The sequence below is a fragment of the Perna viridis genome, chromosome 12, assembly GCF_037379345.1.
Source record: "Perna viridis isolate PV_CMFRI_1.1 ecotype Kerala chromosome 12, ASM3737934v1, whole genome shotgun sequence".
Classification (NCBI taxonomy): Eukaryota; Metazoa; Mollusca; class Bivalvia; order Mytilida; family Mytilidae; genus Perna; species Perna viridis.
The window spans coordinates 32,419,478-32,447,113 of NC_142456.1; the positions used below are offsets into that span (position 1 = coordinate 32,419,478).

The 27,636-nt window shown below is 34.2% G+C and overlaps 2 protein-coding genes and 1 pseudogene across 4 annotated transcripts in view; 2 read left to right on the top strand and 1 right to left on the bottom strand.

Moving 5' to 3' along the window:
- LOC148602072 (uncharacterized) overlaps window positions 1-20,965 on the bottom strand; it is a 29,821-nt gene extending 8,856 nt beyond the window's left edge. The window contains exons 1-10 of one of the 3 annotated variants that reach the window (XM_088554727.1): window positions 20,938-20,965; window positions 10,124-10,386; window positions 9,495-9,581; window positions 8,020-8,118; window positions 6,998-7,096; window positions 5,601-5,699; window positions 4,929-5,054; window positions 4,476-4,491; window positions 3,522-3,767; window positions 1,270-2,031 (exon numbers count right to left, since the gene is read on the bottom strand). In XM_088554727.1, coding sequence (XP_088410853.1) covers window positions 1,270-2,031; window positions 3,522-3,767; window positions 4,476-4,491; window positions 4,929-5,054; window positions 5,601-5,699; window positions 6,998-7,096; window positions 8,020-8,118; window positions 9,495-9,581; window positions 10,124-10,162 — 1,573 coding nt within the window. In that variant the 5' untranslated portion in view covers window positions 10,163-10,386; window positions 20,938-20,965. Of the gene's footprint in view, window positions 1-1,269; window positions 2,032-3,521; window positions 3,768-4,475; window positions 4,492-4,928; window positions 5,093-5,600; window positions 5,700-6,997; window positions 7,097-8,019; window positions 8,119-9,494; window positions 9,582-10,123; window positions 10,387-20,816; window positions 20,903-20,937 lie in introns of those variants that run through there. The other 2 variants (XM_088554726.1, XM_088554728.1) reach the window with 2 other exon arrangements.
- Window positions 16,035-20,522, top strand: LOC148602073 (neuropeptide Y receptor type 2-like; annotated as a pseudogene).
- Window positions 20,966-20,973: 8 nt separating the features above from the next.
- Window positions 20,974-24,677, top strand: LOC148602074 (neuropeptide Y receptor type 2-like). The gene has a single exon (XM_088554730.1). The coding sequence runs from the start codon at window positions 21,604-21,606 to the stop codon at window positions 22,591-22,593; it is 990 nt and encodes a 329-aa protein (XP_088410856.1). The 5' UTR covers window positions 20,974-21,603; the 3' UTR covers window positions 22,594-24,677.
- Window positions 24,678-27,636: the final 2,959 nt, after the last annotated feature.

Consider the following 27,636-nt stretch of genomic DNA (forward strand, 5'->3'; position numbering starts at 1 on the left):
ATATGGAAGAGAAAGTCTAGATACTCAACAAATATAAACTGTAATCTGTAATAATAGGGAAGAAAGCCCACAGAAATGTGCTTTATATGGAAGAGAAAGTCTAGATACTCAACAAATATAAACTGTAATCTGTAATAGTAGGGAAGAAAGCCCACAGAAATGTGCTTTATATGGAAGAGAAAGTCTAGATACTCAACAAATGTAAACTGTAATCTGTAATAGTAGGGAAGAAAGCCCACAGAAATGTGCTTTATGTGGAAGAGGAAGTCTAGATACTCTACAAATATAAATTTTAATAGTAGGGAAGAAATCCCATAGAAATGTGCTTTATATGGAAGAGAAAGTCTAGATACTTTACAAATATAAATTTAAAATAGTAGAGAAGAAATCCCATAGAAATGTGCTTAATATGGAAGAGAAAGTGTGGACACTTTACAAATATTTAAAAAAATACATATATAGAAAGAAAGTCCATAGGAATGTGGTTTATAATGTTTTATTTTTCAGTTGTGTGTATTTCTATTGGTTCATTGTCCTTGTTCCATCATACTGTGAAAGTACTATTGATCGTGGGGTACCGATTTTCGTGTTTTTTGTGGGTAGATGAAACCACGAAATTTGGTTCCCTACGAATAGAACATTCCACATTGATGTTTATACTGAAAACTAAACTTCATAATCATGATTCAAGAATCCGCGTACTTGTGTTTCTTCCCTGATCCACGAAAATTGGTATCCACGAATTTAAGTACTTTCACGATATCTAAGCGTAAAGTAGTGGTAAAAACGAAAATTTTCATTTTTAACATTTCAATTTATACCTTTTTCTTAGTAATAATTCGTGGTTACGTACTGATTATTTCTGTTTTGTACAGGGAGAAAACAAAGAACATCTTGTACAATCGTAATTATACTCTTCAGACATATACATACACGTGTGCACATTTTCGTGATAAATTGGAATCGCGTTCTAGTTTTGTAAATTCTTATTTTCTGTATTTTCTTTGTTTAAAAAAATTCTCAGGTGCCAACCGTTTTTTACTTTTATGAATAAATAAAGGAATGAAACGAACATGGACTTCGAAAAACATACCCAGGATAAACACATTCATTATTACCACATACGACTCAACTGGTTGCTACCTATTTTAAAGCTAGTTTTGATTCGGTTGTGGGTAAGATTTAGGGGTGAGTTCTTCAAAAATGTTACTTTTGTGAACTATCTAATATTTGCAAATTTAAACATTGCATAAAAGTAGAATAACAAACCCCAATTTGTGCAATTAATCCCACTTGACGTCGCTAGGCAACATGGTGCGTCCAAATCAGCCTCAGTATCAAGAGCAAAAACATAAATTGCACTCGAAGCGAATATCAGCCTATGTACAGCAGTGAACTCGTATTTTGATGACAATGAACACACCGACACAGATGCATTTTGGCTGTTGTCTGTTTTCATTGCTCTTTTCACCTGTTCAAATATATCGTAGACTTGTTTTCGGCCTTTAATCGTTTGTGTTAATTCATGCTCTAGTTGTCTATTGTTAGCATTGATCAAGGCATCCATACGCTGTTTTGCCGATCGTGCTGCCTTGGAGACACGTTTTTTAGCACTTTGTAGAATTTGACGAACGTTTCCGCGTGTCTGAGATGGAAGTGAACCCCTCCTCGCGTATGTTGTCGTGTCTGATTCAAGGCTATTACTTGATGAAAGTGAAAGTTCCATACCACTTAGCGTAACAGCGCTTCTTTCAGACTTCAAGGAATATAGACTGGCAGACGTATGCGAACGCTGCAGACCTAAAATGTTAGTACCTCTTTTGTCTTCATTTCCGGAGGAAAGGTCAAATGTTAAAGGTTCTGTATCAGTTGTTGTTATTGTTGGCAAAAGTGACGTGTTACTCCGAAACAACGCCGATAACTTGCGATTTCTTTGATTGTCGACTTTCTGGTCCTCTTCAAAATTGTGAGTATTTACATAATTTCTCACAACCTCTCCGATTTGCCTGTGAATTTGCTCATTTTCTGTTACTGAAAACCGAAACAAAATCAATCGTAATGCTTAAAGATAAAGAATGTTAGAAGAAATTAGTTTCAAATGGAGACCCCCACCCATGAAAAATATATACATATGTTTACTATGGTAAGAATGCTCAACTTGGGTACAAAAATCGGTTTAAGTAATCGATATCATACAACCCAATCGTCGCGTGTTGAGCTGAGATATGTATAATCGTTTTTTTAGTAATACTCTTTTGTCGGGATAAGAAAAAAAAACCAAAAAAAAAAAAAAAAATCGTCAATACTCTGAAAGAATTCGAACTACAAGGTTGTAATAATACAGTAAATATTTTTTTTTATTATTGCGGTGCATTCAAGGACGAAGAAACGCATTTTCTTTTTTATTTCTTTTTCATGTACATGTAAGTACTTATTGCAAACTTCAAATTAAGAATCGTAGTCGAGTAGACAGAAAAAATGAAATTAAAACTACTCCTGTGTCTAAGAACCAGACAAAATGTGTATACGGTGTGGCACATAAAGAAAAAAAAAAGGCTGAGATTTTATTGTATTATCAAAGTACCTTTACCTCATAATCCCCAGAAATAACAATAAAAGTGTTTGTAAAGATTGCCTTCCTAAGATATCGATTCATCAAATTTAGTTAAAATGCACTATGAAAAATGGCAGAAAAAAAAATGACGTGCCACCCATTGCCTCATTCTTACACAGGGTGGTACTTAAAAGTATAACTGTGATAGGTCACAGTGCATATGTAGAGTGCGTTCATACTTCCTTTTTATAAGTGTTGAAATAGTTTCAATCGGTGTGGAGAAAGGGCATAAATTGAAATGAGATACTTGATACATATGTATCAGATTGACACAACCAAACACTTGAAGATGGCATCTCTAAATGTCAAGATTATGACTCGTGTAGTTATATATTATATTTAGTTTAAGGATGTAGACCTATGGTAAGGGACATACCTCTTGAAATCAGTGATATGTTTGTATCATATTCAATTCCACCAAACCCCATCAACAGAATGAAATCAGTCCAAGTTACTTTGATACTTATCTGAGATCGATGTAAAATACTGAATACAAACGTTCCAATGATTTGTAAGAGTTACGACCTTACCTTAGGTCTTCCTCCTTAATGTTTACAACACTATTATTTCTAGTGTTTATCAAGTTAATGAAAAAAAAACTGCATTGAAATTTATCGATTTTTTGTTATAGGAAAAATTATGTCGTAAGCGTTAACTGCTCGTTATTCAATCATGTGTGATATATTGAACGTGTACATACACTAGATATATTTGAACAGTTTCATTTATTATCTTGAATCATCCTGTCGGGTTTTCGGACAGAACCTTTCTTAAATGCGTAGCAATGGAGTAAAACCATTTGTACTGAAAAAGAAACCGGGACAAAACTTAAATTGGTAGAATGCGAACCATGTGCACAGACAGGGTAAATTTCTCTTAACTAATTAATGAATCAGAGACAACTTACTTTTGTCATGAGCAACCCATTCACCAGTTTCAATGTTTATTTCACAATAACCATCATCAATTCTAATACCATCACATATCTGACAATCTTCGTTGGAATATGAAGGGCGGCGTAGTAAAGCGCGGGTAACGGCCATGGTTGAGTGATCATCCAAACCAAGCACACGGACGTTTATTCCAGACGGACGGTATTCACTTCTTTCAAGGCACGTACGAAACTCTTCCGGTGTTAGGGTGAACATTTTCTCTGTTTAAAGAAGTCATTAAATGTTAATTGAAATGAAAACGAACTATTTTTTTCTGCGTAGTATTTTTTTTTAATTCAAAGCCCATGAAATCATGCTTGTTCTTACTATTAAGTAATAATTTACTCTTTTCATGTGTGATAAAAAAATGTCCTGTTCCAAGGCATTTTTCGTTCTATAGAACATATATATAAAACCTGTCTCAACCGAACTCCTTTTGGACTTAAGTAGCAGTCTTTGCAAGAATCATGCACATTCTGTAATATTTGATACACCCTAATTTTTTGTTATTAGGTTGCTTTGTAGTCTATATAATGAAATATAAAACTATTAATTCCAATCTGTCTGCTCTTAGGAGAAAATCCACATGTGCAAATTCTACAGTTTTTATTGTATTTTAATGTCATTTACAGAGTTATCTTCCTTAATTTTGAATTCTATGATACATTCGATATAAATTTTATCTCTAAAGAACAAGGCTTATATGAAAAGCCACGTGTTAATTTCAGTTTGCTATGGCATTTTAAAAAAAAATGTCAAAAATAAAAATATGTAAACCTTCCTACCATGAATCACATTTTGCTTGATTCTTAGCTGGACTGCTACTTACAGTAAATCAATTATGCACGTGTCCAAGTAAATATAGAGGCAAACATACTGTAATAATAATACTTCTACAAATAGTTATTGCATTCACCAAAAATCCTTACCTTGTTTTTGAAGCACCTAAAAATGAAGTAAATATAACAAATTGTAATATCTAAATTAAATTATAAATGTTTAAAACAATAATCATAGCAAAGTTCGTTCAGACTTATTTTTTTTAGCGTAACTATGTAACTTGTATCAAATAGTGTTTTAAAAGTGAATCGCAAGCGGACAGACGGACATGAACATCATCCTTCTTGAAATTAAAGTAAAACTAGAAAAAAAACTGTGAGCAATGCTCACGTACTTGATACTCTCTCTAATAAAGTTAACCCTTTTACCTCCAAATTGATTGGAGTCATTAAAAATCTAAAATGGGAATATGTAATGAAGATTCTGTGAAAGTTGCAATTTATTCATCCCTGCGGTGTAGAAGAAGTACTGGGTAAGAGATGTGTACCCCTCTGCGTAACGAAAATTGGGGTATAATGGTAATAAGACATAATCTGACTGACCTTAATTCCGTCTTCATCGCTCAATAATTGGACGATTCTCTCAAGCTGGTCACACATATCGTCTCTTTTCTGTCTTTGCGCTTTACTCATTGACTCAAAAGCCACATCTAATGGAGTTTTATTAAACTGTAAACAATAGCCACATCTAATGGAGTTTTATTAAACTGTAAACAAATATGATACACAGAATAAAGACCAATTGTGAAGTCGGGACAGAAAACACATTAGCCAACCTGACAGTTTTTAGCACACGGTAGTAGCCTGCGATGAAAATAAAAAGGCAGTAAGAGCAATATGTAGAAATGATACAGAGGCCAAAAATATCCAGTACTTTGTAAGGCACATAAAAACTGATTGGTTATAGCATTAATAAAAGAGTGAAATCAGCCTGTCCCTCTTTACCCAATCTAAAACACCGTAGTTCGATTTCATTTGATAACTAGAAATTTAAGCATTGTTCTACGTGATTTTACAAAGTTCTGAAATTTAAAGAGCTCGTCTAAGGAATGTCATTTCTTGTTGCGGTCTCATTTTTAATAATGAAACTTTCTGCTGTTTGTCTTGATATTGCGATTTTATGTTAAAACATATGGACGGACAAAGACAATATCGAAATTTAAATTCGTTTCATACATGGAATTAGTATAAAAACTCCATGTAGAAAGTCAATACCTTGCTTTTAATGGAGTGATCTCCTCCAACTGTTATAAGTCTCCGAACACAATCATAATTGCCATATTTGCAGGCGATATAAACGGCGGTTTCGTCATTCTAGAGATAACAGAAGAAACAGAGTGACATTAAAAGGGCGTCCACGCAAAAACCAGGTAGTGGGTGGCACATGACAAAGTTTGTGTTTTAATTTTTTCCCCATTTTTTTCTCATATCGCAAATGCATCCTTTCTCAGAGTTGAATGTTGGTTTTTGACTTACTGAAAAGTTTAAAGAGAAATAAATTACATAGAAAGTATTGAAATTCATTGAAAAGGGGATGTAACTCTCTCATTTTGTGGAAAATTATGTTGCTTTGTTAGGAAAGTGTAAAACTATTTCCTGAGCCATCAATTGTCGATTAAAAAAAACAACATTTGTACTATTGGACATATATATGATATAAACGTTACATTGGGACAAAAACTCCGTGGGATAAAATTTATCACGTGCCATCCATATTATAGGAACTGCCTGATTTCTAAATGGACAGTATCTTAAGATATGAAAGCAGTAAACATGAGAGACTTTCCTTTGGAACGCCAGATATTTACTAGGTACATACATGTATGAATGAGCTTTGGTTTTCTTGGTGCAGTACTAGTTACACGAAGAATAAACATGTCTAAAGAAAAGAAAAAAAAACTTTTTAAATTTAAAAAAAATATATATAATAATCTTTCAACGTTGTCCTAAGCGGTGTAAAATCCAACATAAAACAGGAATTACTACACTTTTAACAATGGTATCGTCAGTTATTGATGCACGAATATTTTATCAGACAGATTGATTACTAGTACTGTTAAACATACTAAATTTCGTGCATTTCAGGAAGAGAACAATTGTAAAATTCAAATACCCTGCTTTATATCAGACTGACACGTTGAACCGGATCTTTATTGTTCTAACACCCAAAAGTAGGCATGACAACAAACTCTTACACATTATTCTGAATCCGAGCCAACCAATCTTCACTCTATCTCCTTGGATACTGCGTAATTTGCGGAAATGCAGTGACTTCCATTTTTAAAATCTTAGGAGCGATTTGGCCGGGGGTCGAACGAACGACCTCCTGCACTCGAGGTGTTCTATCTCTTTGAAAACCGCGTAATAGGCGGAAATGCAGTGACTACCATTTTTAAAATCTCAGGTGTGACTCGGCCAGCGATCGAACCCACGATCGCCTGCGCTCGAGGCGAGCACGCTACCCTGAGACCACCGATGCAGTCAGACTAAAATATTGTTCAAATAATATATTGTTGAAAATATATGACTAGGAAATTCTATTTCATATCAGACACACAAAAAAGTCATGATCAAAAATGGTTAAAAGATTATACGCTACATGTTTGGCTTACTTTATTTTTATGGTTGACATCAGCTCCAAGCTCTATCAGGCGACAAGCGATATCAAAATGACCTTTATATGTAGCATGGATCAGCGCTGTTTCACCGTCCTATTGAAAACAAAAAGTAATGACGTAAATGAGCCATCAATACTAAAGAAAATATTCGTCGAATTTCATATCGTCATCAGGGTATCCATTCTGTCGCGGGTAAATTGAAAATACGCCCCTAAAATTTTGAAAAATAATTTTTGTTTTAATTTTTTTTAAATCCTACCCCCTCATTTTGCTCTCTCTTTAACTCCTATTCTGAAATCCTGGATATGCCCCCGCCATTCAACGGTTAACATTCTTAAATGTGTTGTGTAAGGAAAGACGCTTTATGACAGTAGCATTTGTAAGAACTCAATGTGCAGCCGTCAAATCCACGATTGACTCCTCCAAATCTTCAATAATAATACAATTGCAATCTATCACGTATTTTATTTTTATTATATTTGAAAAAAAAATGGCTCAATGCTTTACTTTCAACGATAAACACTAATTCATCGAATGTATACGAACTTAAAACTAATAATTTTTTTTTGGCGAAAAGTGAGATTGAGTTAATATCATTTCAAGAAAACAATTTTGAAAATTTACCTCTTCATTTTTAAAAGTAAGTTTTAACGCGGAACAATTGTTTGAACTCCGGAAGATTTTTTTTTTTATTTTTGAAAAATGTTCTAATTATTTGCTTACTTGGTATAAGTTAAGATGCGGTTGATATATTAAATGGATGACGTAGATTCTAAACAAGTACTATCTTTATAGATTTTTTAAGCCGACGCAGTAAAATTTTGTTCTTTTTACTTATAATTTTCAACATTTCATGCAAGAAAATAACACATGGCACGTAATTTCGATACAGTTTTTGGAACGCCACTAAGTTATCAGTATTTGGCCAATCGGGAAACAGAATTGCGATCAGGTGACTTCCGTTTCCACGGAAGAGCGTCTTTAAGGACGAAGGGTAAAAAGCGAAATTAACATACCACATCAGCTTTGTTGACAGACGCGCCATAGGAGACGAGAAGTTCAAACGCCTCAATGTTGCCATCTCGGGAAGCCTTAATGAGACTTGTTCTTTTATACTGAAATATAATACTCAAATTCAACATCAATTGTTACCATTTTGAATTTTATTGACATATTTGAAGTTTGTTTTGTCTTTAAAATGACCATACACAGGACAGACAGACAGATACTCCATATTTGCCCTTTGCGTTGTATAAAAAGGTACTATCAATATATGCATGCCAGCCTTACGTTAAGTACCCAAAACACTCAAAACATCTTAACATACTTGCTGGTGTTAAGCCTATTATCTTTCTATTCTAAAGTACATGAAATTGCACAAGTACGTTAACTATGTGTCAAGTCCGAATTTCCTCTGACCCCGAAACTCTCCTATTCTTTATTATTTGGATACTGTGCCGGGTTCCTCTCACCCTTTAACTCTCTTTTTTATAATTGGATATGATATTAATTGACATGCCGTTACATCAAAATCAAAATAAAAACAGGCGGGTTGCAGGGTCAAAATAAATTCTGACTAAGTCGGTTATGTGTACATGTATCTATTAACCAATCATATATGTAGCTGATCTATTGCGCAAGATTTTTGAACTTGACTGTGTGAAAAGTGTCCCCTCTTCTCTCACTTATAATGTTGGGAGGGCAATCAGGTGTCCAGGGTTTAAACTTAAAAGCCTATAGAGAACGAAGGAACATGATATTCATCGCAATGACGAAAGACAGACAGGACACCATACATCACTCGAAATAACTAAAAGGATATCCACAAAAATTTAAGAATATTAATTGAGCATCCTGGGGTATCACATTACCTACAACATCATTTATCATAAATTATAAATATACTCATATACACCGTTGTATACTCCTTTGTTTCTTTTACCTACAACATCATTTATCATAAATTATAAATATACTCATATACACTATTGTATACTCCTTTGTTTCTTTTGTCAAATACGGTATTGTTATTGAATCATATACGCTTGTATTGTTACTGTGTTCTTAGCGGTTCGTTGATTTTGAACCTAATAAACTTTGAACTTAGAACTATTATATATCGAACCGCACTCCACTAAAAATGTACAATATGGAACAGGTTATTCGGTAGGGTAAGCGTTCTCCGCTTTTCTAAAAACACCAACTGTGTAAACACTTACCGGATCTTTTTTTATCAACTCGCGCTCCTTCTTAGAGAATTATGTAAACACTGACTGGATCTTTTTTTATCAACTCGCGCTCCTTCTTAGAGAATTATGTAACCACTTACCGGATCTTCTTTATCAACTGGCGCTCCTCCTTAGAGAATTATGTAATCACTTACCGGATCTTCTTTATCAACTCGCGCTCCTTCTGAGAGAATTATGTAATCACTTACCGGATCTTCTTTATCAACTCGTGCTCCTTCTTAGAGAATTATGTAATCACTTACCGGATCTTCTTTATCAACTCGCGCTCCTTCTGAGAGGTAAAACTTCAACTTTTCCACATTATTTTTGTCTGCAGCCCATAATATACACTATATGGAAGACAAATTACTTGTGAAATTAGAGAATCCGCCAATCCGCCAAAAATTATTTGGTATGTTATTTGTTATAGAAATATTCGTGTTATTTAATGTCAAAAAAGTGTAAGCAAGAGAAAAGGTTAAATATTCATTCTTCAAATAAACGACTTCAAAAAGGAGAAACTTTAAACATTTTTCTTGTCATATAGTTAGTACAGCTTTACTTGAATGCAAAACCATGAGCAAGTGCTTTCAACAAATCTGATAACTTGAAACTTAAACATTTTTGCCCGAAATTTTCTGAAAACTATAATCGGTTCTTTTGAGTACGGCACAGGCAAATACAGTTCACGTGAAATTCATGCCAGTTGAGCTTCGAGTAAAATTCATGTGAATTTCACGTGATATTGATGTGATTTTTTCATGAAAAATCCATTTGAAAAATTCACATGAAGAATGTCACATGAGCTCTGTAGTTATTTTATTTGCTCTGTTTAGATGAAAATCATGTGAAAATATTTGCCCGTGTAAACACATCTTAGAAATACCAGTACCTCGTTCAGCTGTCTTTGTTTGCGTGCTGCTGCTTCCATTTTATTCAACCACCTTAAAATCCATTGTAAGATGTGTCTCTACTCCTTTCATTTTGATGCTCCTAAATCTTCAAATAAAAATTCGTCCCGTATCCGTCAGTCGTGAACAAAAATAAAATGATTCCGTCTAAAATCTGGACGCTCTTGTGTTGTGTTGTGGTCCAACATTACCAGTTCGGTTCTTCTCTTCGCAGACTATATATTCGACTGTTAAAGACAGTGGCCTATAATGTTTTAGTAAAGGTCAATCTAAGAATTTGGCAAAATAAATTTGCTGACATATTTCCGCAATAGGCAATATTTTTGATAAAAATATCAGTACGAATTGTACAAGTATATCAGTTTGTGAAAGAGATGGAATTTGTCGTCAAAACAGTGTAGTTGAATTTTATTGAAAACATTTCCCGACAAATTTGTTAATTACACATCTCAATAAAATCTCCTGTGCAGAGGGTTTTATATTCACCATTTCAACGCTTTACACCTCTGCCACATTGTACTTAACGCCGCCTCTTTATGCAAAGCAGTACAGTACAACGGAAATAGCTTCGCGGATTTGAAATCAGTAGACTAAGTGTTCATGCCCGGTGAATTTTTTCACGTACTGTATTGCAGTGCCAATAAGCTAGCTATGTGATACGCAGTGAATCAGCAAGCAGTTGTTGGTCTGTGTAAGAGATTGTTTAGTAAACAACCAGTCATTTTTTATCCACGTTCCCAACCGTCTTCATTGCCCACATTGAATGCATTTAAACTTTTAAAAAAAATGTTAAAATCCTTTGCCTGACTCTAAGGCGTACCTTTACTTAAAGCACCAGGTAGTTCAAAGAGAGACATCGGTACCTTTGCTATATATAACGATTTGATATAAAGCTTCATTTATCTATAATATCTAAACTAAATACTTTGTATAAAGTGCGACATGACATTTAATTATCAAAGCGGCTTCAAACAAAAGAAATTTTACAAGATCACAAACTAAATAGGTACAAGGGAGTGTCTTTGATTCTCGAACATGAATGCAAATCAAAAATTCATAAGAATAAAGAAAGGATAACATTTAAAGTACGACTTAATTTTCATTAAATTCCTCTGTACATTATGAAATATATTAAACTCGAAATTTTAAAATGATTCGCATTAAAATATATCTGTAAGAAATACGTAAAAAAACTTCAACAATGGATCATAAGTTCTTTTACGCACTCATCGAATATTCTAACCCATTATTCCTACTCGAAATCGCATCAACCTATTTTTGTATCTGTACATAAAGCCAGACTTTGAGTGATATGTTAATATAGATTCTGAGATGTATATTTGGGCTCTATGTACTTTTATTAAAACATCATTTTTAAAAAAAATCTTTGACATAGTGGACTTCTTAATACTTCAAGCGTTTATTTGTGCATCTTTTATATTACCTTTAAAATGTAATATCCTTTCTCCGAGTTGTCTTAAAGTTCAAAATTCCTTTAAGACAACTCATTTAGACCCTCAAAATTAGTTATTTCGTTATTTAAATAGACGTACAATAATTTACCCTCCTACAACCCTTAACAGTTGTTCTATATAATTCTGATCTTGTCTCGTCTTCGTTATTCATTTAATAAATGAATAACGAACGAAGACGAGACAAGATCAGATATGATGTGACAATATTTAAATGACCCGGTTAATCCGACTAATTAATGGTCTACATGGCCCATTCAAAGAAGTGTTGGAGAACAAAAGATGACATGGTTACGACAACAAATTGAGCCTACGCGCAGGGAATTTTAACTAGTATAATTGTACAAAATGTATATATCCACAAATATGTGTGAATGGTTTTAATTGGACTACCTATGATATCAGTGAGAGATATGGAGGCGAGGCGGTTAGGATACCAATAAACTGGTGTAACCACCCTTTTCCGACAACAGGCATGAATTAGGCATACACATCTATCGGTATAATAAAAACCTTCAATTTCAAACATCAAGGATAAACGCACACAAATTGATAAAAACCTAGAGATATACTTGAAACAACAGGGATAAAATTAGCACACAAATCAGTATAAAGCCTATACTTAGCAGTGATGAGCTGGGCATACACACAAATCGGTATAAAGCCTATACTTAGCAGTGATGAGCTGGGAATACACACCAATCGGTATAAAGGCTATACTTAGCAGTGATGAGCTGGGAATACACACCAATCGGTATAAAGGCTATACTTAGCAGTGATGAGCTGGGAATACACACTAATCGGTATAAAGCCCATACTTAGCAGTGATGAACTGGGCATACACACAAATCGCGATTGGAAGGAAAACCTTTATGTCAGACAGCAGGGATGAATTTAGCACAGAAATCAGTAAAAAACCGTCATTTCTATTCAAACAATAAGAATGAATTGGGCCAAAGCCTTTATTTTAGACAGCAGGATGAATTTAGCACAGAAATCGGTAAAAAGCCTTCATTTCAATTCAAACAATAGGAATGAACTGGGCGAAAGCCTTTATTTTTTGACAGCAGGGATGAATTGGGCACACGTACAAATCGTAACAAAAATCATTAAAGAGCCTTTATTTTTCGGACATAAGGGGTGCATTGGGCACATATACAAATCGAAAGAAAAGCCTTTACTTAATTATGTTTGACAACAGTAATCAATAATGCAAACAAATCTGTAAAAATTCTCTGTTTCAGACAGAAGGGATGAATTGCACACACATACACATCGTAAGAAAAGCCTTTATTTCAGACAATAGGGATGAATTTAGCTCACATGTACAAATCGGAAGAAAAGTCTTCACACAATAACCCTGGGAAGAATTGGGAACCAAAAAAAAAATCAGTTAAAAAAAAACAATCGTTTATTGCAGGTAAAAGAGAAGAGAGATGTACACACTTAAACCGGTAAATATACAATATAAGTGTATTTCAGAAAAAATATAGAAAGTATTTGTATGAGGCTGAGGAAGGGGAAGTAACTGCGAGGCTCTGCCGAGCAGTTTCTCCCCTTCCTTAGCCTCATACAAATACTTTCAATATATTTTCTGTAATACACTAATATTGTGTTTATCCTGCGATTTTGATGATTTTGTGCTGTTAAGAGTATTTAATTCAGAAGTAGGAACCTGTCGTGGGCCCCCAAGCATTTGCCGGTCATTGAAAACCCGCGACAAAAAGTAGTTCTGAGAGATGGACATTATTTGACGAAATATTGTAAATTGTAACTTTTACTTTTAAACGAGTCATAAACATAACATAAATATTTGAAATTAAACAACAATTTCCGTGATTTAACGTGTTTTTTTCTGATGTGAAATAAATTCTTCCGTGACCTACTTTCATTTTTGACAAAGTTATTGATTTGTTGGATTGTGTGTATACACATTCAAAATGGCAATGTTCAAAGTTGTGCCGTAAAACATTGAATTGACACAGCTAGACATGTTTGTTTGGGAGAAGGATGGCACAATGTCTTCGGAACGCTGTGACTGACAGGTTGACGGAGGAGATTTGACGAGACACGTGATTGCGATGGTGGGTGGAGCTTAATTGCATTATTAGCTACTTATTATACTTATTTATTATTATAGGGAAAAAACCTCTTTATGTCTGCAAGCAGCATTTAATTAAACATGAAAACACTCTTATTTCAGACAACTGATAAATTGTTCAAACACAGTAAAAAGCCTTTCACAATATTTTTTCTACAATTTCGGACCCAAACATTCATAAAAGGGGGAATGGGAAATAAGAAATTTTTGAAAGGGAGGTTCCGAAATCGTAGACCAGCCACGTCACTATTCGATGGTATATATCTATTGTTTAAAATCTTTTCTTCTGAATTGAGAAACTTCTAATCCTGAAGAGGACTTGTACTTATTGATGTTGACTCACTTGATTACTTGTCTAGTGGTATTAGCGGGTCTCGGGAGCGGAAAGTACTGTATCGTTTCTTCTGGCGAGTCATAAACACGATTAGGGTGTGGTGACATGTCTTCAATAGATATCTTAAGGGCCCACTTAAGAATGATCCATGATCAATTTTGCGCCAGGTTAAGGAGTAGTTAAAATAAATTCATCCGTTTCACGGGCCTATTGTTACTTATACCACACAATATATTGCTCTTTACTGTACCGTATAACCATAAACCTGTTATTAAATTATAGGTCTCTGGTATGACGAACCGTTTAGAATCGTATATACGTACCGACGTAATGTACTTAACATTACGTCAATACTGTATTACAAACCGTAACGTACATTACTGTATTACGTACCGTAACGTACATTATCGCTATTTTGTTTAAAATCCCTTTGATCTTGCTATACGATAATTTTCAATCTCACGCCAGTCGAGTGAGAATGAAAATTATTGCTATTTTCTATGTCCTCACGTGACATACAAGCAACAGCGTAGGAATATTGGACGACCCAAAAAAACCGACTGTTTGTTTACTGCGTGTGAAATAATGGCTAATTTGTGACAATATTTTCTAGTCTACTATAGAAAATGATTAAATACAGTAAATCTCAAAATTATTCCACAAATTTTAAACGCGACCGTCATAGTTAACCGATTTTTTTTCAAATAATGTGTATCACAGCTACACAACATACGTGACGTCACGTAGCACGTCGCCGAAAAGTACTCCCGAAAGGAAATTGTGCAGCGCTTATAAAACTTACATATTTAGGTCAGTAAAACTGAAAATAAAAGAAAATTAATACCTTACCATTCAGCAAAACAGCGATAAACAAATTATTACAATTTTTTTTCAACTTGCGGGAGTTTCTCATGCTCATCTCGTCTCGCGGCAAAGTCGCTCGACGAAATGAGCATGAGAAACTTCGTCTCGTCGAAAAAATATTAAAGGAGAAGACCACGTTATTGTGCAAGTCATAAATATCGAAACTAATCTGTTAAATGTTCATGAAAATTAAATTGAAACAATATAATTTCCTTTTTTTACTAATTAATCGTGATTTATAAATAGGGAATTTGAATTTCCCGTGCCTTTGGGCGCCACCATGTTCGGTTGAGCTGTGACGTCACGAAGTCGGTTTGTAAATTAAAATTGAAAGTAAATAGGTAATTGATTACGATGTCCGTTGAAATCGCAAATTTGGAACTTTTCCCGTATAATTTCAACCCAAAATAAACAGAAGAAGAGATTGAGGCACAACATGTAAGCAAATGTCAGACAACTTTGACGAACAACGGGATTTGTAGCTCTAGAGGACTAGACTATGTATGAGGAAAATTTAACGGCTACTTCCGAGGAATATTCGTGTTGCCGTCAAAAAACGTTTAGAATTTTTCTCTTTTATCATTCGAGTAATCGTAAGACTTAGTAACGTCACGAGCCAGTCGGAAGCTATCGTTAAAAATCAGTATAGTCTGCTTATGATCTTCCTTCAGAAAGGAGAGTTCTGCAAGATGGCTATCCCCTTATATTTCAAAGATTTCGAACTTTGCATAGCCTTGAGCATTTTACGAAAGCGCATTTTGCATTAAAGGTTATTTATTTTGTTTACGTGAGTATGATTTATCATAAGAGCCGATCTTAAAGCAAAGGCGGTCTTCTCTTTCCCTTTAAATAATCTAATATTACTGTATTACGTATCATGACGTACAGCTGTTTTTTACTAAACCTTTTTTACCTTACTACATTTTGTATACTATGCTATGCAATGCTTTGATACAAATACACGCTGTTTAACTACACACTATTCTAATGTCTCTCTATACCCCCATCGAATAAATTTATATTTTTGAAAGAACCGCGTTCACCCTTTGGAAAAAATGTAGATTTCCCCCCTTAAATGGAATTCAGGTGGTTCCAACGAAAATGATTTTACAAGTTGTAGGATGTACGTAGAAGTACACATAAATCCTAGTCAAATGCTAGTAAGTAACAAGTACCAAGATTTTTAAAAAAAGATTATTTTCTCAATTCTCAGCGAAACTTGAAGCTTTTATTTGACGGACGTTATTTGCAAGTACAAGTAATAATTCTAAAAAGACAAACAATTATTAATACTTGAAAAATTTAGAACAGATATTTTTTCAGTTTCCTCTTTCTTATTAAGTTTTTAATTGCTTTGGAAAACCCAAAATATCAAAATAATGAAAAAAAAACAATCTTAGTATACTCTGTGCATATAATTTATGGTGCAAAATGATTTGTGATATGTTTTTCTTAGCTATTAAAGAATAAGCAAGGGAACCAAGGTTATAGTGGTAATCAAAAGAATGCAATCCAGGGACAAAGACCAGACATCGAAAACCGACATACACAACAAAGAACATAAAGTAACTAAAATAATACATATAAAGTAACAAAAGCAAATGAGAAACTCGAACTTCACTAAAAACTGACCACCTTTGCTTTAAGAACGTAGTAAATATATTGATATTGCAACGACTGACAGACGAACCAGATAGAAAAAAAAACGTATGTTAAACTCCATTACTGGTCAGGATAATAAAAGTGTACATGTGCTTCACGTCATAAAACTACCAAAGTTTTGTTTGCAAGTAATATTAGAAGTTTACCGGATACAAACAACATCCGTGGACAAAAGACCGGCAGAAATACCAAAAACGATAGAAGTCTGAAACTACCGAGGTTTGTTTGCAAGTAATAGAAGTTTACCGAATATAAACAACATCCGTGGACTAAAGGACCGTCAGAAACACCAAAAACAATAACAGTCTGAAAATACCGAGGTTTTGTTTGCAAGTAATATTAAAAGTTTACCGGATACAAACAACATCCGTGGACAAAAGGACCGTAAGAAATACCAAAAACGATAAAAGTCTAAAACTACCGAGGTTTTGTTTGCAAGTAATATTAGAAGTTTACCGGATACAAACAACATCCGTGGACAAAAGGACCGTCAGAAATACCAAAAACGATATAAGTCTAAAACCACCGAGGTTTTGTTTGCAAGTAATATTAGAAGTTTACCGGATACAAACAACATCCGTGGACAAAAGGACCGTCAGAAATACCAAAAACGATAAAAGTCTAAAACTACCGAGGTTTTGTTTGCAAGTAATATTAGAAGTTTACCGGATACAAACAACATCCGTGGACAAAAGGAGCGTTAGAAATACCAAAAACGACAATGGTCTAAAACCAAAAGAACAAAAGGAATCTAGTTTGATGTCACACAAACTTCAAACGATGTATTTGTTTAAACCTTATATCGTATACTCTATATCAGACCCTTAGACCTATCGCATATCCTATTTCACACATCTAGACCTATATTATATATTAAGATTAAAATATACTTTTTTTGTGTATGAATTATAAGTGCATGTTTAAACACTAGATAGTTTACCGTATATCACATACCCCATATCACACCTCTAGACCTATATCGCATACCCTAAATCACACCCTTCGACCTATCGCATATCCTATTTCACACATTAGACCTATATTATATATTTAGATTAAAATATACCTTTTTGTGTATGAATTATAAGTGCACGTTTAAACACTAGATAGTTTATCGTATATCACATACCCTATATCACACCTTTAGACTTGTATCGCTTACTCTATATCGCAATCCTAAATCTATATCGCATATCCTATATCACACCTCGGGTTGATACCGCATATAATACAGATTATGAATGTATAATACAGATTTTGAATGTAATATACAGTTTGTATCACATACCGTATCAACCTCTAGACCTACATGTATATCACCCCTCTAGTCGGTGGACCTTGGGGTCGTATAGGAGTCTCAGGTTGATATGACATATAATATCTCGACATGTACTATTGAATACATAGCATATCTTTTATTGATAAACTAGTGATATAAACTTTATGTAAAACGTTAAAGTATCTCCCTTCCTTTAGTTTTTAATCATTGTTTCCTCTTAGAGCCCCAAAAAGAATTCCCGTTTTTTTATTGTTCCGAAAAACGCCATTTTGTTCTGATTTGTTGAAATGCAACCAACCTAAGAGTAAAAATCTTTGTTTTGACATTTGTAATCAGTAGGGTTTGTAAGTCTCGTTCTAGTTTCAGTTTTCCTTCCGGAATTTTAGATGTAGACCGTATTGAAATCCGAAGACCGGTCTGGATTTTTGTTATTTACTTCCAAGAAATTAAAACGCTGTATCACTATGCAAAATCTTCTATTTTATGCTTTTCTTAACATTTTTATCCAGTAGAACTAGATATTTGTCATTTTTATCGGAATTTTTTCACAAAAAGATATTTTGCTTTTAACATTGAACTCAATGCTATGTTAATGACGAATCTGTATGCATTTGAATGGAAGATGAGGACCCATTCTCGTGAAATCACGGAGTCATGTGTTGAGACTTATATACCCTGTTGCAGCTGAAAAAAAATTAAGTTTTTAAGTACAAGTCCATATAAAATTCAGATACCGCCCATAGTAAGGTTATTCATGGTGTAGAAAAACCCTCTATATGTTCGGATCCAAGGACTTGCGTACCGGGCGTACACCCCCCTTAAATCGTCAAGAAAAAAAATTTCACCACAAGTTTCACCCCATAATATTTTTGCCTTGCTATGCACGGCATTTAATTCAATAAACGCCCCCCCCCCCCTAAACTCAAATCCTAGATCCGCTCCTCATATATGCCTATTTGGTCTACATGTGCTATATTTTTATGAGACGATAGTCATTCCTGTATTTAGATCTGTACTTTTGAAGAAACTTCACTTTAACGTCCCACTAAATTAAACCAAATCAAACCAAATCATGAAATATAACTCTTACTAATTTTATGTACAATCTATATTAATTTTATCTCGAATGCGCAACCCCCAAATTAAAAACTAAGACTGGTTATGTGATCTGTAATAACAGTTTCTGAACAAGAAAAAAAACTGAATTCGGTGGGTTTTTGACTTGCATGAATCACCTCCTATCTGATTTTTTTATAAAGACTACTATTTAAGGATAAGTTATGCTTCTCCATGAAAAAGGATTAAACATTAATTTAAAAAAGGCAAAATTATTATGGTCGGCGGTGTACCAATGAGTCAAAGTTTGGAAAACCCGTCATACAGTTATTATAGTGAAAGTCATCTTTTAACATTATTGGTGCTATTATTGTTTTTACTACACACGTCACAGGACATTTACAGTTCTTTCTTCATTTTCCAAGGAAGTGTTTTGTGAGCGAAAAAAAGTTCTTAAAATTCCATAATAATGATGAAAACGAAAATGCGATAACCGAATTCTGTGATTGTGTCTCTGTTGATAAAAGTTACATATATAATCTGTATTTTTTTTATTTAAGTTTGAGCTTAAACGAAAGTTATCTTTATTGCTTTATTGGATAAACATCTATAGGTAAAAGGAAGTGGGGGGGGGGAGGGGGGAGGTAATCAAATTTTTTGGATTGTCGAAATATGAAAAGATCGACATTAGGCCAAATCTAACTGGATATAGTTGCGCCATTTCACTTTCGAATCCATCAATTTATTCATCTGCATTCAGTTATGGATTTCTTGCGTTATTCTTTACCTATACAATAGTTTTAGTCGTTATATACTCCATAATAGGCCGGAAGATTTATGAACAGCACAAACGAGGAATTGGCAAACAAGTTTCCAATGTAACCCAGCATGCTATTTCTAGCAAAATGACAAAAATTGCCTTTTCCATTTCCGTTGTATTTGCTCTGAGTTACATACCGTTGTTTATACTTCAAATTACCGAGAAGTTCATCCCTAAGTGACGCTAGCTTTGCCTTCTTAAGAATAGGAGAAAGGCTATACGTTGTTAATCACGTAGCGAATCCATTCGTTTATGGCATTTTCGACCAACAGTTTAAGAAACACTTTAAAGAAATGATTTCATGTAAATATCGCCTTTCTGATAACACTGCACCCGACTCAACTGCCTCGACGGGAGTTTGAATTGCATGTATGAGTACAAAAACTACAGACATTTTTGGTTCTGGTATTCTTAAAATATCATAATTTTTAGCTTTTGTTGATGGCAGAAACGTCTACAAGCTATATGTAGGACTAGAAATTCTACGATTTTCAAGGGCGGATCCAGACACTTTGAAAGAGAGGGGTGCCAGCCAGGATTTCTCAGAAAAGGGAGGGGTGTTAGGACATTATTTATGTTTTTTTTGCTAATTTCACACATGAAACTGCCAAATTTTCCAATAGAAAGGGGAACCCCCTGCATTCCCTCTGGCTCCGCCACTGGTTTTACAACAGGCGTATTTGGCATCAGAGAGAAATTAGTGCTATTATTGTTTTTACTACACACGTAACAGGACATTTACAGTTCTTTCTTCATTTTCCAAGGAAGTGTTTTGTGAGCGATAAAAAGTTCTTAAAATTCCATAATAATGATGAAAACGAAAATGCGATAACGGAATTCTGTGATTGTGTCTCTGTTGATAAAAGTTACATATATAATCTGTATTTTTTTTAATTGAATTTTGAGCTTAAACGAAAGTTATCTTTATTGCTTTATTGGATAAAAATCTATAGGTAAAGGAAGTGGGTGGGGGTGGGGGGGGGTAATAAAATTGTCCTCAATCTTTTTGTTTGATAATTGTTCTTACTGGCTTTTATAATTTATGTTTAGCCTTATATGTTTAATCAAACTTATAGTAATACTTACCTCATATACATGTACAAAGCAGATTCTCTCTCACAAAAACAAAAAACACGATCTGATTATTTGAAACTTGTCATCATAACAAGATCTACTTGAAACCATAATTACAAGGAAATCTACTTACACTCCTGTGGTTAACTTCCTTCTATGAGTGAACTTGAGTTATCTACCTTTAACTTCCTTATGAAGCTCACATCTTAAGATGCAATGGTATCAATTGTAGTGTTTGAACGATTGTTAGAAATTATTATCTAATTATCCGATACGAGATGTTATAAAGGAAAAAAAAAACGTGTTGAATAGCCAGGAAGTATTTTCATGAAAAACTGTTTAAATATTTGTTCACAAGTGATACTTCATTTAGGATTAATATCATAAACCTGCACAGCTGTGTAATTGTATCTGATTTTGTTCCCGTAGTAATATTGCTACTCAAGTCTTTGAGTCACAGCTATTCATTTAAAGAAAAATCGTTCCTTCATCATTTTTTTTGGACCGAAATGCATCTTTTCTACTATAGAAACACGAATTTTCATCAGCTTGAACACTTCGTATTTGAAAAATATTGGATGTGTCAGTAATAACAAAGATCTTGAAAACTGTGTACGTTTGGAATCACTACAACTTATAGTGTTTTGATCCCGATGTTGTTCTGAAGACTTACGAGCTCTGGAGACCTACATGTGCTGGGTATTATTAAACCGATTTGTGAAATCTTCTGGAGACTTTCTTTTATGGTGATTCGTAAAATTTTCTCAATTTAACAGACCTTATACACAAAGTATTTACGATGATTTCACAAAATATGACTATTGAAGATTTAAATGATGAACAATTTAACAGACTCTTAGGACCAATAGTGTTCCTGTGTATAATGCTGACTATTGGCGTTCCCGGTAATCTGACCGTTCTTATCATTTATGGGAGGAGGTACACCAAGAGTGTTCATCGGACCATTGTTCTTAATTTAGCAATTGCCGATCAGATATTTTGTACTGTAGGGATACCGTTTAACATTGCCAGAATTGTGCATTATTATTCGTTTGATGGCGAATGGGCATGTATTTTATTCGTCGTCATGTTGTATTTTCTGCTTCTTTATTCAACTCACCTCCTAATGCTTTTATCCTTCCACAGGTTCAGGAAGATCTGCTTTCCGCTTAAAGCACAAACAAAAAGTGAAAACATTAACAAATGGATTATGGGATGTTTCCTAATAGCCTTTGTTCTAGCGTCGCCCTTTTTTGGATTGTCGAAATATGAAAAGATCGACATTAGGCCAAATCTAACTGGATATAGTTGCGCCATTTCACTTTCGAATCCATCAATTTATTCAACTGCATTCAGTTATGGATTTCTTGCGTTATTCTTTACCTATACAATTGTTTTAGTCGTTATATACTCCATAATAGGCCGGAAGATTTATGAACAGCACAAACGAGGAATTGGCAAACAAGTTTCCAATGCAACCCAGCATGCTATTTCTAGCAAAATGACAAAAATTGCCTTTTCCATTTCCGTTGTATTTGCTCTGAGTTACATACCGTTGTTTATACTTCAAATTACCGAGAAGTTCATCCAGGAGGATTCCCTAAGTGACGCTAGCTTTGCCTTCTTAAGAATAGGAGAAAGGCTATACGTTGTTAATCACGTAGCGAATCCATTCGTTTATGGCATTTTCGACCAACAGTTTAAGAAACACTTTAAAGAAATGATTTCATGTAAATATCGCCTTACTGATAACACTGCACCCGACTCAACTGCCTCGACGGGAGTTTGAATTGCATGTATGAGTACAAAAACTACAGACATTTTTGGTTCTGGTATTCTTAAAATATCATAATTTTTAGCTTTTGTTGATGGCAGAAACTTCTACATGCTATATGTAGGACTAGAAATTCTACAATTTTCAAGGGCGGATCCAGACACTTTGAAAAGGAGGGGTGCCAGCCAGGATTTCTCAGAAAAGGGAGGGGGTGTTAGGACATTATTTATGTTTTTTGTTTGCTAATTTCACACGTGAAACTGCCAAATTTTCCAATAGAAAGGGGAACTCCCTGCATTCCCTCTGGCTCCGCCACTGGTTTTACAACAGGCGTATTTGGTATCTGAGAGAAATATTGTATGCAACATTTGAACTCCGAGAGAGGTCATATTGATTATATAAACATACATTTATTCAATGTATATATTCGCTATTTAGATGCTTTTACTGTTATATTCGGTACAAAATCCTGCCATATTCAGTCGTAAACCGCACCCGTTTATGCAAATAAGAGCTTGCACTTGAAAAAAAAAAATTTGAAGGTGGTTAGTGAGTAGTGCTCATGCCTTGTTTAATATTTCATATCTGAACAGCGGAGCCTATTAGCCATTCAAATAGGTCTGTGGGGGCGATTTTACTTTTATTATCAGGGATGGATCCATATATTAAGATTAAAGGGGGTGTATTTATTGACATTTTGCTCAACATTAACAAATTTTAAAGTTGTGGTGCAAGTCTTTATGATCAGATGCATGCAACATGTACATATTTGTTGATGAATTGTACCCTAGGTACATGTAAGCCATCCACACTTTCTTGTAAATATCAGGGTCCATCACTTATCATTTTAATCGTTTCCATTTAAAGATTTTTTCTTTCTAAAAGATGGTATTCAAGGATTGCCTTACAGTATACGTGATTTTGTCGAGTTGATCGAACGCACCATCATTTCATAATTTTCATGATTGAGGGATATTCATTACAAGATAGTTTTTAGTTAACGTATGCATAGACATGTGTGAAAGAGGCTAAATGAGCAACAATTTGATTTGCTTTTTTTTCATAAGAGATATCAGGCCTTTTCATTTCTCGAAAATTTTAATCCTGCTTTGATCCTAGCACCCCATAAAAATCAAATGGTAGTTCCCTAAAAAATAATTCACAAGAGAAAAGCTAGGCTATTTAGTATTTATATGGTCATATTTTTTCGACAAAACGTCAACATTCTTGGAAACATGTTTTTTTCTTTTTTTTTCTTTTTTTTTTTTTAACAAATTCAAGGATTAATTTATTTGAATATCTTGGTTTCCGTTTTGGTTTCAAAATCTATAAATCAGATAATTTTCAGAGGATATTGCTTAGCGAACGAAATAAATTGGTCATCATGTATGTAGTACTGAACAACAATAACATAGTATTATTGCGTAAAGTGTTCAATTATGGCTCAAGTATTGTTCCGAGGCTAGCCATATTGGACTGAGGCGTAACCGAAGTACACATATGACTAACAGAGGATCAATAACTCGGCCAATACGGAAAACCTTAAGCAATTATACCTTTATTGACCAACTAGTCCAATACGTCAAATTGGCCTAGGCCAATATGGATCTTAACCAGGCCAATATGACAGGGGCGGATCCAGGATTTTAGATTGGGGGGGGGGGCGCAGAGTTAAAATTTCTTTGAGGTGAAATTTTTTAAATATTCCTCTAAAGTGGGCCCTATTTAGATATCTTTTGTGCTATTTTAGGGGGCGCCCGCCCGCCCGCCACGCCCCGCCTGAATCTGTCTCTGCAATATGACATATTGGACGGCTAAATCCCGTATTGGCGCACTTTTGTATTTTGTATTGTATTGGAAATCTTTTTTATCATACTTAGGCTAATAGCAAGCGCCACAAAGCGGTGTGAGCTTTACGGTTATTACGTGTACTTTCTAAATTTCCCTTAAGGTTTCCCAATATACTTAGGAAAAAAAGTTATGTCCCGAAAGTAACAAAAAGTGACTATCCTTTCATCACTTCCTTCAATTAAACAAATTAAAAAAGTATAGGTTAAGATTGCATTTCAGTAAAAATAAATTCAACTTTTCTGATAGTTTTTAAGTCTTTTTCTATTTTTTTTTAATTATTTAAAGAAGTGAATGTTTCTGTTTTTTTTTAATTATTTAAAGAAGTGAATGTTTTTAAAAACTTCGGGAAACACGTGGATATATTTTGTCGACATAAGTTGAGATAACTTGTCTCCATTTTGTCACACAAATTAGCTTTTATTCCGTGATATTGGTAAAATAATATCGCAAAAATGTTTATATTGAAGCTACATATTGCCATGATTGTCTAAAAGACGTGATAATTAACTCGAACAGTCGACAATAATTATCTTAACTATTGCGAAATTATCGTGACTTTTTGAGATATAACTGTCATTTATGTCGACAAAATACACCAATTATCACGATTTTTCGCGACTTCCACTTATCTCGATGACAGAAACAGACTTCCATATTTTTTGCAATTGAAAATATTCGAACAACGAACCGCCATTATGCCCCGATAGAAAGCCATAAACCTACATAAAACAATTTAAACTGCTAAAAACCCGAGAGTATTGACAAGGTACCACAAAAAGTTTAGCGATTCACTTTCTTCAAGGAACAAATTTCTAATTACATTTGTAACATATGTTCATGGACGAGAAAATAACGACAAATATTTATACATATCCAAGATGAAAGGTCACTCAGTACCAATAAAAGTAATAAACATTTTTTGCAGAACTTTTTGAAATGCAAGAATTCACATATTTACATACAATAAAACTGAGTTTTAAACATAAAACAATTAAAAACCAAATGCGAACAAACAAAATCAACGGAAATAGACGAAAAAATTGTTCTTGCGCATACCACGTCACCATTTTGATTCTACATGCTTACAAGAGGAGGAATAAAACTATATTTGCGAAGGCGAATTGAAAAAAAAAGACTGCATTGAAAAACCCTTCTAGCTTGTAGTTTTCAGTGGAAGTTACAAACTATTTTACCTAAAAGCTTCAGCAGGGTTGCACTTCTGATTTTCTTACTTAAGAAAACATATATCAAAAAGTTCGATAAGCATCCAAGGACCGTCGATAATTGAAGAATTTCAAGCTACATCTTAAAGTCATTTGAGTTAATATTGGAGTCTTCCGTCAGTATTGCCATCATATAATTGATTGGTAGCTCTGTCAAAGTTGACAAGGTCTGTTGGTACCAACAGTTTTTTTTTTATCTCGTCATTGATATTACGGAGAATGTCATAAATTTTGTTGTTCTAACATCTGTGATTCAGTTGTTGCAAAGTTCTGCCAATCACTGTTTTTCCTTTGGCTTTCAAGTATTTCCGTAATTGGTTCAAAATTTTAATCCCTAAGGGTTGAAACTTACTACCAAGTAACGTCTCAACTTTATGTTCCACTATTCTTGTCTCATTCAAAATTGTTTGATTAATACTGCTATGAGCTGTGTCCATGATTTTGGATCTCGTTGTCTGTTTGTTCCATGCAAATCCTCCCAGATAATGTGGAGATCAATGTCCGCCTCCCATATATTGTAGGGTTAGATGTCATCCGAAATATTCGGGAGAGATATGAAGATACAGTATCTTGACTATACATATATGAGTAATAAATGTAAAAATCGGCTAACAATTTTGTGACGTTATTGATTTGAGATATATTAACAGTAATACAAATCCCTGTTTGCAGTTGCAGTTTCAGTTCAGTTTTTCCTGAAATTTTGTTTTGACAACTGTCATTTTTCCATTCACTTGAACGATATACCCCAAATACTTTTCCAGGTAAATAAAGCCGAGGAAGTTCAGTCACTAAAAATACAATTAACACATTAACAATAAGAATACAAGATTTCCTTTGATACAACAACATCCAAAGATTTGATCCAGTTTTTTTCTTTTGCAAAGAGTGGTGACAATGAGTAACGTTGATGTAATCACGCAAAGTGATGTGTTTAGTAAAATAATTGATGTATGACGAAAATGGCTTATAACATCTGCAAGAAATAGGTTTAATAATTATTTAAAGCACCTCGATCTATGTCATTCATCGTAAACAGGAATCAACCCTTTATTAAGGGTAATCAAGGACATGTTTATCATGGATACATAAAGCTACACTTAAGTTCTTTGGTTTATAACAACTTGAAGTGGGTGATTGTAATGGATAGTGTCATTAACAGGTTTCTATCCAGTGACAGTTGAATATGCCCATTATCATTCGGAAGCAATACAACTTTAACCCCCAACCTAACTTACAAAGAAGAGAATCCCGATTACATCAGTTGGATGTCTTCTTCGAAGTCCGCGCTTATAGTTTTATAAAGTATCAAAATATAGAAAACGTATTCGTTCTGAATCAAGCTGTCGCGGAGCTAGGTAAGAGAATTATTTATAGGGGTTATATAAATAATTCAAGGGTTCTAAACCTGGTTTGGTGTACCAGTATTGCATTGGTCACAACAAAAGGGCTTGAAACAAATTGTCCGAGACAGGTTTGAAATATTGTCCGAAACGGGGGTCTCAAATAGTTCGAGGCTAGCTGGCCGAAACATCCAATACCTTGGTTTGAAGTTTCATAAATTGGGGCTGTACAGGGTTTTGCGGAGTCAGGGTTCACACACTACTACAGTGAGTGTTTCCTGTCATACCATACCTTGTCACAGACATTAAGTTTACGTTTACCTTTATTAATAGTTTGGTTTCCGTTTCCCATGATGTAAAATAAAGGAGCGTGTTGGTTTATTAAAAACAATTGTAATCAATCTGTAAATTTTAAATTTGGTTCTATTTATACAGTTTCCTTAGATTGACGAATCCAGAAAATTGGTACGATCCAAGGTTTATTTCATAAAGGAAATTAATGCTTGTAAGCCCCGCTCGGGTACACGTTACAGATGTACAAAGTGGGTAATACTTGAGGGTGTTGCATAAAACATGTACTGTCATTCAGAGTTTTAAAAGATACAGCAATAATCTTTGGTATATGAAAGCCTATTGAAAAA